The sequence below is a fragment of the Octopus sinensis genome, linkage group LG10, assembly GCF_006345805.1.
Source record: "Octopus sinensis linkage group LG10, ASM634580v1, whole genome shotgun sequence".
Taxonomy (NCBI): domain Eukaryota; kingdom Metazoa; phylum Mollusca; class Cephalopoda; order Octopoda; family Octopodidae; genus Octopus; species Octopus sinensis.
The window spans coordinates 71,456,690-71,471,689 of NC_043006.1; the positions used below are offsets into that span (position 1 = coordinate 71,456,690).

Genomic DNA, 15,000 nt, shown 5'->3' on the forward strand with positions numbered 1-15,000 from the left:
AAATGATTGAATAACCAAATCCAAGCTTCTCTGCTAATTCCTCAACTGTCACAATGGGATTTTGTTCCACCTGGGTTTGCAGGACATCCTCATCAAGCTCTACGGATCTTCCAAGACAAGGGTCATCTTCTAGGCTGTAGTTTCTAGAACCACTGTTGAAACTGGCTTACATTTATTGTCCGATCCCCATATATTGCATTAATATTCCTCACATTTTCCATTGCATTGTTGCCTTTATTGAACTCATAAAGCAAAATATGCTCCTTTGTCACTTCCCTTATAGCTTTGAAAAAATAACTATTAAAATCAAACTGCACTCTTCAAAACTTACATTAAGAATAAGTACAAGATAAAATGACTACCACCTTTACAGAAGTTGATGCAGGTAGTTTATCCCATCCCTCTCCAACTTTTAGTTCATGCAATTGAAAAAAACGCATTATTCATGGGATGACCCAATATACACACAAAATACAAAGATGAACAAACTGGAATTAAACTAACCTTTATTTCACGTGTTCCCTCCTCCGATGAATCGTCGCTTCCTCGTCGGCTGTTTGCATGTCTCATGGTGTTCTGTTATTGATAAACAGTATTACAGTTATAAAACACTACAGGACAAATGCTTGTGATTATTACAACCAACATGCACAATCATTCTGGTCACTCACTGATTAGGCATTCCTTTCATAATAATTACTATCAGCATAAAGCTAAAACAAGCACACAGATAACAGACTATAGTAGTCACTAACAGAAATAAACACCTCAATGATGACAAACAAATGTTATGGGTGTAACATTCCAATACTGATAATAATATCTACACCATTCGCACTGGCTCTGCTTCCTATAAACAGGTAGCAACACTGGTAATGTTACATCATAATGAAAATTAAATGTGAAGGCCCAGAAATGATTATGGATTTGGGAAAACAAACTGCAAATCATCACTGTCATTACCAGCATCGTTGTCTAACGTTCACTTTTTTGCTGGCATGGGTTGGACATTTTGACAGGAGTTAGTGAACAAGATGACCAAACTCCAATGTCCGCTTTAGCATGGTTCCTATAGCTGGATAAAATTTACATGTACCATTTCTAGTGAGGTCACCAAGTAACTTGCAAGGCAAGACACCTCACCTCATCTGAGTTAGGGGTGTACTACTGAGGCTTTATGCCAGGTAATAAGAGGCTAAAACATGATAGAGACACAGGAACACCTGGTATCCCGCTGTAGGGAGATTTATATTTATCCCAAATGGAAAAGAAAGACGATGGTAAAGATGCATCAAGACGCGCCCTCAAGTTACAGGAAGGTGAAAATATAGATATAGATCATCATCATCATCATCATTTTGTGTCCATTTTTTATTAATTGTATAAGTTAGTTGGGTCTCAGAGTATCTCTGTCATGGTGATTATAACTGAATAACTCTCCTATCACCCATTAATTTACAGAGACCTTGTGCCCTACATCAACTTCAGAGTTATGCAACTATTAGGTAGGCTGCCTGTGTATGTGGTATTGTGATGACCATCTTTTTCATTCATTTCTTCTTCACTTTATCATGGCATTTTTACAGCTGGTGACCCCCGTCTATAACAAACCAGTTTACAACATGGAACAAATGGCTTTTATCACTCCACCAAGATAAGACAGTTTGTCTACAAATTAAAAAGTCCCCTCAACTAGATATCATTTCTTTTCAACTAATTCAGTGTTACTGCTCCACCATAAGAGTTATGTGCATGGAACTCATTCTTGTATATATCATCAGATATAAGGGACAAGACTGGACCTTTGAATTACATGAACAATCTGTTTGACAGGCTTCCACACAGTTTGCATCTCCTCGATTTCACACAGAAGGTTTGGGTCAACCGAAAGCTATGGCAAAAGACCCCCTGTCCAAGGTATTACACAGTAAGATCAAACCTGATTCTGAAGCATGATTCTGTACGATTCTGAAACAAACTTCTTAAACAGTCAGCCAACCACAAACATGCACCTTTACATACACACACACACACACGTTAAAGTCAAGGAAGGAAAAAGGACAAACTAAATGTAAACAGTAATGTTCAGTTTCATCCAATGGAAAAGAGTGGTCATTCTAGGAAGAAAGATCACTTACTGCACACACACATACACACACACACACACACACACACACACACACAAACATGCATGCATATACATACCTTTGGTAAATCATTAGTCAGTTCATATAGCCGATCTTGTTTCTCTTCATTCTGTGGAAGAAAAAGAAAGGTAGATGAAAAGCTAAAGAGAAAATGGTAGAGTTGTTTTGTGTTAGAAGGAAATCAATATCAAAATATTTGGAATGGGTGTCGACATGAAACCCCAGGTCAATTTTGATCCAGCAGACCTATGATCAAAGATATTCCAGCCATGACCATCTTGTCTTATTCAGACATAGTCTATCTAGAACTACACTATCTAATATAGCCTTCTCGTTTTCTAAAAATAAAACAGTAGACTGTGATATGAAGGATATAAGGCTGTTGTTTCTAACAAATTGACACGACCTCTAACCCCACCCCATAGAAGCTTCTTTACTGATTAGTAATATTTGGAGCTTCTAATTTCTGGGCAGGAGATGTTTCAACGATGAAGAGTGGCAGGCTTCCAAAGGCAGTTTTCTATACTGAACTGTGTCAGAGCAGGCAGAACCGTAGTGGCCAGAGGTTATAATATAGGGATGTACTGAAGAGACATATGAAGAACTCTGACATTTCCCCATACAACTGGGAGAAAGGCTCTGTGGAGTGATGAATAGCACCGATCACTGAAACTCATAATTCCAGCCATTCAGGAGAAACAAGAGAGAATGCAAAAGAACACATGAGAAGCATAAATTCTTTATTGCATCAAGTAGGTTAACCTGCAACAGATGTCATTGCTACAGATCAAAACCAAGCCTTGCAGTCCACATGTGAGTGCCAGAGATGACTACTGAACAAGAAAGGTTGACATTCATCTACAACATACAGTTGAAGAAAAAGAAGGATACTTTTAACATATCAAATGTGTGAAGGTCGTGGTAGTTACAGCAACAGCTGCAACAATGGCAGTACAGACATTTTCAGCAATAAAGTACAATATAGTAAACAACAGTGACAATTTCTAACTTAGAGGCACTGGGGCACAGATTTAGGAGAGAAAGATGATGGTAGGGTTTACAATTGTCAACTGATCCCAACACTTGACCTTTACAGACCATCACCACATGTACTCCAAAACCCTTCCAGAAGGACGAAAGGTAAATTTGGTCTCAGTAGAATCCAAATCCAAACTCAGAATATGAAAGGGACACAGTCAATCTGATGCTCTACTGATTCTGAAAATAATGATAAAAACTTTCATCACCACAACCACCTCCACTCAGATATTTCTAAACCCATTCCTTTCTCCTCTTATCATTCTTGTGTTCACCACCAGGCCCCACACCAGATGAGATTGAGCACAATTGTGCTCAATCTCTTTTTCCCAGAACATTATAAAACCCTCTGGAATCCTCACTCTCCTTGTTCCTGTCTTACTTGCAAAATTTTAAGACCATCACTGTATAGGAAAGCCTTACCCTTCCTCTAGAACCAGCTCATGAAAAAAGACGACTTAAACCCTTTAGTGTTCAGATTATTCTGTCTAAAGTAAAACTTATTTATTCACATGTTTTAGATTAATCATGCATATCTTGTAGCTTTGTAGAATGATATTGTAGGGTTAGTGTGAGAGGCCAAATCTGGCCAGTTTGAACATAAAATAGGTAGAATATTTGGGCTGGATATGGCATGTTTAAATACTAAAGGGTTAAAGTAAATTTCTGAAATTTTGGAAGAGGAGCTATATTGACCCCATTTTGAAAGGATGAAAAGCAAGGCCAACCGCCTTTGGAATTTGAACTTAGAACACAAAGCCAGAAGAAATACAACTAAGCGGGATTTAAAGTAAATGAAATCTAACATGTAAACAAAGGTGACATTGCAACTTGTTTTGTATGCTAGTTGTTGTTGTTCTGGTAGTATTGCTGTTTACATCCCACTGTTAATCTATATACCTATCTGTCATGTTGTTGTATAACTTACATACCTTGCTATATATAGAAAGAGAAAGACACGTAGAGGGTGTGGTCACTTTCTCAATAACTTACACATCTTGTTCAATAGCAGAAACATTACTAACACTAGTATGTCTACTGCAAACCCTACTATCACTGCAACTATCAATACCACCACCAATACTACTCCTTGGTAATCTCAGTGGATGGCAGATAGGGGAGGTACCATACTGGAGTAGTTTCATGGGGCTGCTTTCTATAGCAGGGCTTCTCAACCAGGATCCATATGGACCCTGGGGGGTCCACATATAGTAAACTGGGAATCCATGGTAATTTTTCAGGGGCCATGAAAAAAAAATTGTGCTTCAGACCAGCAAAATTTATGAGCAATAAACTAGTTATACATCCACAAAATATTTTAACAATTTTTATACAATTCCTAATAATATTTAATCATAAAAATACAATAGGATCTTTTAAGTATTGAATGGTTAATGGGGTCCAACTAAGCAAAATAGAAATCAAAGGGGTTCATAGGTAAAAAATGGTTGAGAATCCCTGCTCTACAGTAAACAGAGAAGGGTTGAACACAGCACTGCAAGCTAACAAAACGATGAGCACTGAGGTCATTTGCTTTTTAATAGTTAAACTAGGACTTGTTTACAGCCCTTACTGGCCTGGGCCAGTAAGAGTCAAGGTTCTCTTTGTCATGGGACACTGTTTATAAAGTCTTCTGAGGGATATTAAATAATGGAAATGGTTGAGAACAGTAGGATTCATCAGACACAACTACATGGTTAGATATTTGTAGGGGAAGATGTATAATTGAGTGAATCAAGTCAAGTATATAACTGGTACTTAAGACATTCCAATGAGACAAAAAACACTGTTGACTTCAACTCAGAACAGGACACATGGTTGAGTACCATAAAGTATTTAATCTGGCGGTTTTTATCAGACTCAAGAGAGAAATTATGTAGTTCTTTGATCAGCTGAAAATAGCAACCACATCTCCCCTTTATCACATGCTGCAATTGTAAGAAAAGAAATATTGGATAAAATAGTCTGAAATCCACAACATTTTGGAACAAAAAGACTGTATGGTCAAGGGTTGGAATACTTTAAATCATAAAGCTACTCAGTCACATCTGACCTAGAGTTAAACAACAAAAATGATGAAGTAAAAAAGTGGTCTGAATGTTATTGCCCAAACTGCTAGAAATAACAGCCAAATCTCCCTCAATTTACACCCTACTATGAAAGAGACATGTAACCAGGATATGTTATGTGTTACTGAAATAAAGTGAGGATGATTAGTGTAGACTGAAACTACTTTGCTCATACATTTACTCAATCAAGGCTGACCTGAGGCTAAACAACAACAGCAACAATAATTACTTGAGAATGAAAACAGAGACTTTCAAGAGGGAAAGTAAACTGATTCAATTTACTCCATGACTGGCACATTTTTATTGCTTACTGAAGAACGAAAAGTAATGTCCAGCTTGGTGAAAATTTAAAATTTAGATTGCAGAAGTTAGGTAACAGGTAGAGGATGGGTTGTGAGAAACAGAAACTAGAGTGAAAGAGCACTAAATATCCAAAAGTGAGGAAGGTTTAGCATAAGAGCAGAGCAGAGCAAACCTCCTATCAGCTCCAGTCACTTGAAACCAAGTTGAGAAAGGAGAACATCTTGAGAAGAGCAAAAGATCGACAAGGTAATTCTACACCACAACCAGTGTGTGTGTGTGTGTACCACGTATGTATGTGCATCATTGCTTCATGTGTGTGTATCTGTATGCATGTATAAAAGTATGTAGTTATATCTGCCATATCTCTGTAGGATCTGTATGTGTATGTGTTTGCATGCATATGTAAGTTTGTATGAGTAAAGTTATGTTGTAAAGTGGTGGTGGTGGAGTGCTGTGATTACAGATTGTGTGATGTCACAATTGAATATGGAGAGCATTTGATGATGTAATAGATTTAATAAATGCTGATTTAAAAAATCCGTGAGGTAATAAGCCAACTATATTTCAATTTACATGGCAATGCATGTACATCCATCACTGATAAACCTGTGTGTTTGTGTGTTTATAGTCTCAGCTCTACTTTGTTGATACCTAAAGTATTTCCTGGCCCTAAATGAAAGGGATGCAGACCAAGTTATATAATGAAGTACTTCCACCAAGAGACATCTCTGGTGACAATGACAGCCAACAATTGGAGGTATCAAATGCATACCAAATGTGCATGTATGTGTTTATACACACACAAACATACATAAATATGTACAAACACCATCATCATCATTTAACATCCACCTTCCATGCTGGTATAGGTGGGATGGTTTGACAGGAGCCAGCCAGACAAAAGCCTGCACCAGACTTCTGTGACTGTTTTGGCAGAATTTTTACAGTTGGATGTCCTTCCTAACAGCCCCCCCACACACACACACACACAGAGCAATACCTCAACTATCGTGGATTTACATTCCAAAAACCACCGCAATAGGTGAAAATCTGCAAAGTAGAAACAGTACCATATTGTATATTCTTTTGATTTTATAATTTGTATATATTTATTTTATAATAAATGCAAAACAACACCAAGGAGAAATCAACATAAACTTAATCAACCATGACAGGTGAACCATGATATGGCAACGGGTTACTGTGCATTTATTTCAATAATAATAATAATAATAAAAAAAGGGGTAAAATTAATTAATTAATAATTTTACCAAGTAGTTCAGTACGTTAAAATAACCATTTTTAGGTAAAATTATACAAATATTCTATAATTATAAACATAATTATAATCAGGGGGTCAACTAATTGCTTCACCGCACACCGAATTTAGAAATAGGAGTCAAAATGCCTTTTCTGCTACTATAAAGATCTCCCAGACAATAACACACTTTTTTTTTATGTAGGCAAAAAGAAAAAAGAAAAAATTTACTAAAGATTTAGTAAAATAACTTAGTTATCATTTAGTTAGTGTTAGGAACATAAATTGTGACTAAGGTTTGGTGGAAGATTTTAATTCAAAACTTATGAAAACAAGAAATTTGTACTCAGAACCAGAGCCGGTTTCAACCAGGTTGATAACGAAAGGGTTAATCAGGTTGTATAGGAATGTATCATACTCAGTGACTGATGTAGCAACATTATATACAAGAGGAAAGGATGTCATAGATAGAATTACAGAGGTACCAAATTACTGGACCAGGTCATAAAAGTTACAGAAAGGGTTATAAGTTCAACTTATTAGGAAGAGAATTAGCCTATATGGGTTTGGTTTTGTACCAGAGAGAAGCACTACTGGTGTTCTTTTTTCTCGGAAGGCAACTGTAGAAGTGTTTAGCCAAAAATAAAATATTGAACTTGGCATTTGTTGACATGGAGAAAGCCTTTAATAAGGTCCCTCATTCCATCTGGTGACTGTTGTCGAAGCACGTACAGAGTGCAGTTAGTAAGGTGAAAGTTAATGAGTATAGCAATGAATTTAGTGTGCATGTAGGAATTCACTGGGCTCAGTTCTCAGTCCCCTCATTTATCATAGCTCTTCAGACTATAAAAGAAGAGTTTAAGACTGCTTGCCTTTGGGAGCTCATCTATGCTAATGATCTTGTTCTTACAGCTGAATCTGTGGTAGAATTCAGAAACAAAACCTGTGGAAGTAAAACTGTAGAGAACTGGGCAACAAAGATTTCACCTTCTATAACAACAAATATTTATTACTTGGACACAAGACCAGAATTTGTAGAGGGAAAGCATGGCTGATAAACTCAAAACTAGCATATGACTGGTGAAAGTTTTTCAACCCAGAGGGATGGAAAATGATTTCAGCTCAAAATGTAAACAAATAAAACAAAATACCATCAATAATTCAGTCAGAATCTCTATTTCAACCACTCTAATGCACCAACCTCACCCTTAACAATAATGCCAACCCTACTATCTCTTTGTTCTTATTCTGATGAATTATCAGAAATTTTCCTAAATCATATCTACAAAGACTGATTAGATATGTAATACCTAATATGCTATCTCACTCTTGTCAGCGCTAACAGAAACTTACCAGAGAGGTGTATATACTAGCTAAATCACCAGTGAGACAAAGATTTAGTTACTCAAAGATTGAACCTACACAGTGATGCACTCACCATGAAGCCTGTACACTTACCAGCGAGGACTACACACAGTAGCACACTCACCAGGATGGTCTACTTACAACAACACTCTTCCCATGATGTCTACACACAGAGGTACATTACCCAGTGAAGTCTGTATAAAGTGGCACACAGTGAGGTTTATATATACCAGGCATGAACAGTCTTTTTCATGAAGGTGGACACAAGAGACATGGTTCATCAGGATACACCAGAAAAACATTCAAGGTAAATTTTTTTTTTTATTAGGTGTTCCATTGAGAAATTTTTGTGAACCTCAGTTTGCCTATGAGTGTTATGTACAGTAGTAAATTGAAATATTTCTTTGTCTGCACTGACTCCAGTCTCAGTGACATCATTCTGTAAAATGACATCAATATATTACTCGGCAAGCCAAGTGAGACAATAACCTCGTGGCCTATGCCAGGGGTGTAACCAGCCCACTTATACGTACCTTTCCTTCATTGGACACTAAACTCTGCTTGCAAAGACCGGTTGAGGCAAATGAAATCGAAATCAAATTCGATGACTGGCATCCGTGCTAGTGGAGCGCTAAGAATACCATTCGAGCGTGATCGTTATCAGAGCAACAAACTGGCTTCCATGCCGGTGGCACGTAAATAGCACCATTCAAGCATGATTGTTACCTGTGTCGCCTTACTGCTACTTGTGCTGGTCGGCACGCGAAAAACATTTGAGTGAGGTCGTTGCCAGAACCGCTGGACTGGCTCTTGTGCAGGTGGCACATAAAAAGCACCATTTGAGTGTGGCCGTTGCCAGTACCTCTTGACTGGCCCTCGTGCTGGTGGCATGTAAAAGCACCCACTACACTCTCGGAGTGGTTGGCGTTAGGAAGGGCATCCAGCTGTAGAAACTCTGCCAGATTAGATTGGAGCCTGGTGCAGCCATCTGGTTCGCCAGACCTCAGTAAAATCGTCCAACCCATGCTAGCATGGAAAGATGATGATGATGATATTAATTTATTCTTAGAAACTAGACATTTTGGAATTCATTAGCTCTTCTAATTATTCTGAGATGGTTAATGGCTCCATTGTGCAGAATTATAGTTAATAGATCTACTGAGGAGAATGACATGGTCAGTGACTCTACTGTGCACAATTACATGGTTAGTTGCCAACTTAAATGGTCATTGATGCTGTATAACATGAGGTTTAGCTCTGAATCAAGCAGTTCAATGACTGAAGATATTTCCAGCATGACCGTTCTGTCTTTTAGCACATTTAGTGTTACATTATGTCATTCCTATTTGAAGATAATAGTGCTTAATTTTAAGAAGATTTGGCTGTTATGTCTAGCACACTGAGTGACAATGTAAAGGATCCCTTGTTTCCTCACTGTGTACTATAACAAAATAATTTAATAAAAGGTACAGAATTGGACAGTCAAGAAAGTCAAACTGGTGTAGTGACCATTATTCAGTTGTTTATTAAGATTTTAAATACAATTCTCAAGAATGTTGTTTATAATCAGTCTAATTTCAACTTACATCCCAATAAATCCACCCCAACATTCCCCATTACCACCATTTGAGGTTACTGACAACAAAAGTCATTTACAAGAATTCATAAGTACACATCACTCTCTCTCCTCTTCCTCTAGATCTCTGAAGAAAATTCAGAAGGAGGAGGAGAGAGAAGGGTAGGAGGAGAAAAAGAGGAAGAGAAAGTAGACTTACCTCTCTCTGCTGTTTTTCAAGTTCCTTCATTCGGATTTCCCTGGCTTCACTTCTTGACGCTCTCTTGGCAGCCAATTTAGCCTCAGCCTGTAATGGAGAAACACAACAATAGGTTATTATAGATGTTTAAGACATCTGATTCACTGGGGAATGGCAGCAAGAACAACAACTACATACTGAATAGTCAGTAATTGCTCTGATAAATTGCAACAACAAAAACAACAATGATAACAAAGGTTATGAAATCAACTATAATAACAAAATCAAGAATTATTAATGATTAGCAGCAACACTAACAACTTGTTGAATAGGCCTTGAAGTTTTATGTACAAAGAGTTAATTACAGTGGTCATTAATTATATAACTTAGAGAAATACACATCCTTGGAGGATTACAGACACACCCACAAATTGAGGACTACAGACAGACAGAAATACATCAACAGTTATAGAGTAAATTTGTATTAGATAGATCTAGTACAAACCACTCCATTACTGTTGTTCAATAAGGAAGCTGCTGTAATTTCTCAACGAAGACATATCACATGGTTACTATAGTTTAGCCCAGTTCAGCTCTGATCAGCCAAAATTAACATCAAAGGCAATCTAGCTACAACCATCCTGTGTTTTTGAGTATCTAGAACTACATATTCTAAGTTGTTCTCTCTTTCTTTTCAATATAAGGGCATATGAAATTTGGCTGCTATTTCTAGTAGTTTGAGGAACCATGCAGAGGCTCTTATCTCTTGTTGGCATATCACATGACAAGGATTCCTCTATTAGAACTGATGCCTTTGTTGGCTGAGTGTTTCAATGTTTTTGGAAATGAACATTATTCTATTCTGCCCCAGTTCATCAAGGTTTCAGTATGAATAGGTACCACCATATCATGTGGGAAATATTAACAAAGATAGACTGGTGTCTTATCCAGGAGATATCAGAGAGATTTATCTCAATTGTAGTGTGCTTCAGGGCAGAACACTTTATTCTATGTTACTTAGCTCAGCCGGTTGTCACAAAGAGAATAAGCTACCATAACATTGGGAATGCCATAGAACCAAGGAGTAAATAAGCTCTTCCGCACAACACTACATTATTTACTCCTCACCCCTTACAAACCAAGCCAATGTGGCAACCTCTACATAGTCTCTCAATGCTGAAAATAGAGGCTAAATCTTCCTCAATCCAAACCACACTAAAGGACATATTGGATATTGTAATCCTTGGTTTTCTGTACATAAGAGAAAGATGGAATATAAAGGTCTGCTTAATCAGGGCTGACCTGGGGCTAAACAAGAACCCTTACAAAAATTAACACACACATACACACAAAGGGAAAAACATTTTAATTTACATTTGAGAACCTGACAGACATAAAGATGCTTGATGTGTGTGTGTGAGTGTATAAGTTAGTTTATTAACAGAATAGTTCGTTATTTGTTTGAGGAGTTAATGGAGACTATAGTGAGAAACAGCAAAGTTAATAGCTCAAAATCACTACAGGATGAACAACGGTAAGATATATTAGTATAAAAATAATAATTATAATAATAATCCTTTCTACTATAGGCAAAAGGTCTGAAATTTTAGAGGAGGAAACTCATCAATTCCATTGATCCCAGTACTTAACTTGTACTATTCTATTGACCCCAAAAGGATGAAAGCAGGGTCAACTTTGGTAGAATTTGAACTCAGAATGCAAAAGATAGATGAAATGCCACTAAGCATTTTGTCTGGCGTGCTAATGGTTCTACCAGCTCACTACAATAATAATAATAATAATAATAATAATAATAATGTGTTCAAATTTTGGCACAATGCCATCAATTTTGGGGGTAGGGGTGGGGATTAGTCAATTACATTGACCCCAGTGTTCAACTGGTACTTATTTTATCAACCTCAAAAGAATGAGATGCAAAGCTGACCTCAGTGGAATTTGAACTCAGAGGAAATACCAGTAGGCAATTCTACCATTTTGCCACCTTAATAATAAAAATCCTTTCTACTACAGGCACGAGGCATGAAATTTGGAGTGAGGGAGCTAATTGTTTACATTGACCCCCCACCCCCTTACTCAACTGGTGCTTATTTTATTGCTCCCAAAATGATGACAGGCAAAGTCAACTTACATGGCATTTGAACATAAAGACAGACAAAATATCACTAAGCACCCCCCCCCCCCGGCATGTTAACAATCCTGCCAGCTCGCCCCCTTAATTATGGTTTCAAATTTCAGCACAGGGCCAGCAGGGATTTTTTTTTGTTTGTTTTTTTTAAAGGGAAGAGGAAATCAATTTCATTGACTCTCGTAACTTGACTGGTAATTATTAATGCCAGTTGGCAATTTTGTCTGGTGTGCTACCGGTCTTGCTAGTTCACTCACCTTAATAATGGTCTCACATTTTGGCACAATGCCAGCAAGTTTTGGGAGGGTATTAATCAATTACAATTGACCCTAGCGTTTAACTGGTACTTATTTTATTAACCCTGAAAGGATGAAAGGCAAAGTCGACCTTGGCAGAATTTGAACTCAGAACATGAAGTCACATGAAATGCCACAAGGCCCAACATGCTACTGAATCTGCCAGCTCACTGCTATAATAATAATAAGCACAAGGCTTGAAATTTTGGAGGAGGGGGCCAAGTCAATCCTGTCGACCCCAGTGTATAACTGGTATTTATTTCATTGACCTCGGAAGGATGAAAGGCAAAGTCAACTTCAAAACAAGAACACAGAACAAAGTTGGGGAAAATGCCACTAAGCATTTTTCCTGGTGCAGTAACAATTCTGCCAGCTTGCGGCCTTAATAATAATAATAATAATCCAAAGCAATAACTCAAAGTCTCTCCAGATAATTCCAAATTGCTGAGAACAAAAGAAACAGTTATTTAGATGTTAACATGCTAGCATGCAGAACTATAGAAACTATGAAATATATTAACAAGAGCCACAAACTAGCTTCAAGGAATTAACTATAGTAGTAGTATTAGTAGTAGTAAAGAACAGCAGTAATACTAGCAGTAGAGAAAAACCCAGGTGATGGAGAAATTGTAGAGTATATAGTAGAGACTGTGACAGACATGACTGAGTATATAGGTAGTAAAAGAACTACTGTAAATCTACATCACTTATTGTGACTGATCACTTCAGGACAAGAAGTACTTAACTGTTTCGATTAGGACCCAGAGGTAATGTTTAAAATTTGACCCCCACTCGGGGGGGGGGGGTCGTATGTAGATATATAACTTTTTATGGTGTTGTAGCAGACCCGAGAGCTGTGTAATGTACACTGAATTGAATTACATATGATGGCATTATTATACTAAACCTAATGGCCATTACTGTGTGTGTGTTTGTGTGTAAGAGAGAGAGAGGGGGGGGTCAGATAAAAAAAATGCTCATTGCTGGTAATCATGTAAACTAACACTATGTATATAGATATGAATGTGTGTGTATTGTGTAAAATTACACTTGATGGCTGCTACTGTAAACAGAATTATCACACATGTGTGTGTCTCTGTATGTGTATATATATATATATATATATATATATATATATATATATATATATATATGAAACCTGAGAACCATGTAGAACATAGACGCCTGGTGGTCAAAATTTCATATATATATATATATATATATACATACATACATATATACACACAAGGATATTAAAAGGGGTCCATGGGAAAACTCATTTAAATAAAACAGGTCCTTGGTTGGGAGCCACTGATGTGCAATAGTGCGTGTGTGTACATTAGACTAATACTAATAGCTACCAACCATTCTTATGTGACAGGTTAGAACTGACAATCATTGCTACTTTATGATGCATTAGACTTAATGATTGTCTCTATTATACGACATGTTAGAGTATATTGTCCATCTCGACAGTGACCATTCTCCTCCTCTTCTTTAGCATTATCACCATTTCCTCCATGCCTGCAATTTCAAGATTGTTTGTCTCCTGACAGTCAGTCAGGGCTGGGTTAGCCAAAGAGAAGACTTGGACCCACTTACCCACCTCTCCCAGCGGAGAAAGTCTCTGAACACTGATGGCTATCAGAAGAGGAAAATAAAGAAAACAGCAACATTTAAGAGCAGAATCTTGGCACAAAGCAAGCAAAAAGCACAGAAAAGATTAACAGTTATTTATGATGATAAAGGTGGTGATGACAATGGCAATGAAGATGATAGTCTTATGGCTTTAACCAGTCATACTGTCAGAAGTAACACTGTGGTCAGTAATGAGTGAGGAGGCAGCAAGCTGAAAAAATAGGTAAGACATGGAGACTTCTTTGGAGGGATTTGTAAACAGTGTTTTGAGGACCATCCTGTGGAGGGCTACAAGCTGAGAAATGAAATAAGGGAAAAAACTTCTGAAGGCTTTGCATCACCAGGAAAGGCCAACATGATGATGATGATGAGGATGGAATTGCAAAAAGGGAGAACCCAGAACCCACCACATCTATATTTACTGTTAAAAAGGGGGAAATATCTAGACCATATCATAGGCACCTACTACACCTACTTCTAAGACAGCAAGTTGTCTAGACCATACTGTGGACAATCACCACACTGCAAAGAGAGAAGGGTGGTCTGGGCCATATGATGGACGTCCACAACAAATACTGCTGGTGCAGAAAGTGTTTAGGTCACACTATAGACACTCATCATATCTGCTGCTAAGAGACTGTGGTATCTAGACCAGGCTACAGATATCCACCACACTTAGGAGGAAATAGATGTCTAATCCAAGCCTTGATTCACCACATCCACATCTTCACAACTAACAGTAACAACCCCCACCGCGCGCGCACACACACACACATACCTAGGAAGGTTGTGAGGCATCAGCAAAAGAGCCAAGCCTCATCACTAGGGGAAAGGTGAAGAAGAAGCTAAAGTTCATACAACCATGTTATATTGTTAAGATGATGATGATGACAATGATCAAAATGATGGCGATGGTAGCAGTTGTGGTGATGATGATGACGACAAATGTATATAAATTATGTAAAAGTAAGCGGAAAAAAGTAAAG

General features: G+C 37.6%; 1 protein-coding gene across 4 annotated transcripts in view; it reads right to left on the reverse strand.

Moving 5' to 3' along the window:
* Positions 1-15,000, reverse strand: part of LOC115216405 (leucine-rich repeat flightless-interacting protein 2) — a 202,545-nt gene that overhangs the window by 66,464 nt on the left and 121,081 nt on the right. For 3 of the 4 annotated variants that reach the window (XR_005001030.1, XM_029785711.2, XM_029785712.2), the window contains exons 2-4: positions 9,956-10,042; positions 2,206-2,256; positions 505-576 (exon numbers count right to left, since the gene is read on the reverse strand). Coding sequence is in view for 3 of the 4 variants with exons in the window: in XM_029785711.2 (XP_029641571.1) it covers positions 505-576; positions 2,206-2,256; positions 9,956-10,042 (210 nt within the window). In the remaining variant the exon portion in view is untranslated. Of the gene's footprint in view, positions 1-504; positions 577-2,205; positions 2,257-5,729; positions 5,815-9,955; positions 10,043-15,000 lie in introns of those variants that run through there. The other variant, XM_036506783.1, reaches the window with a different exon arrangement.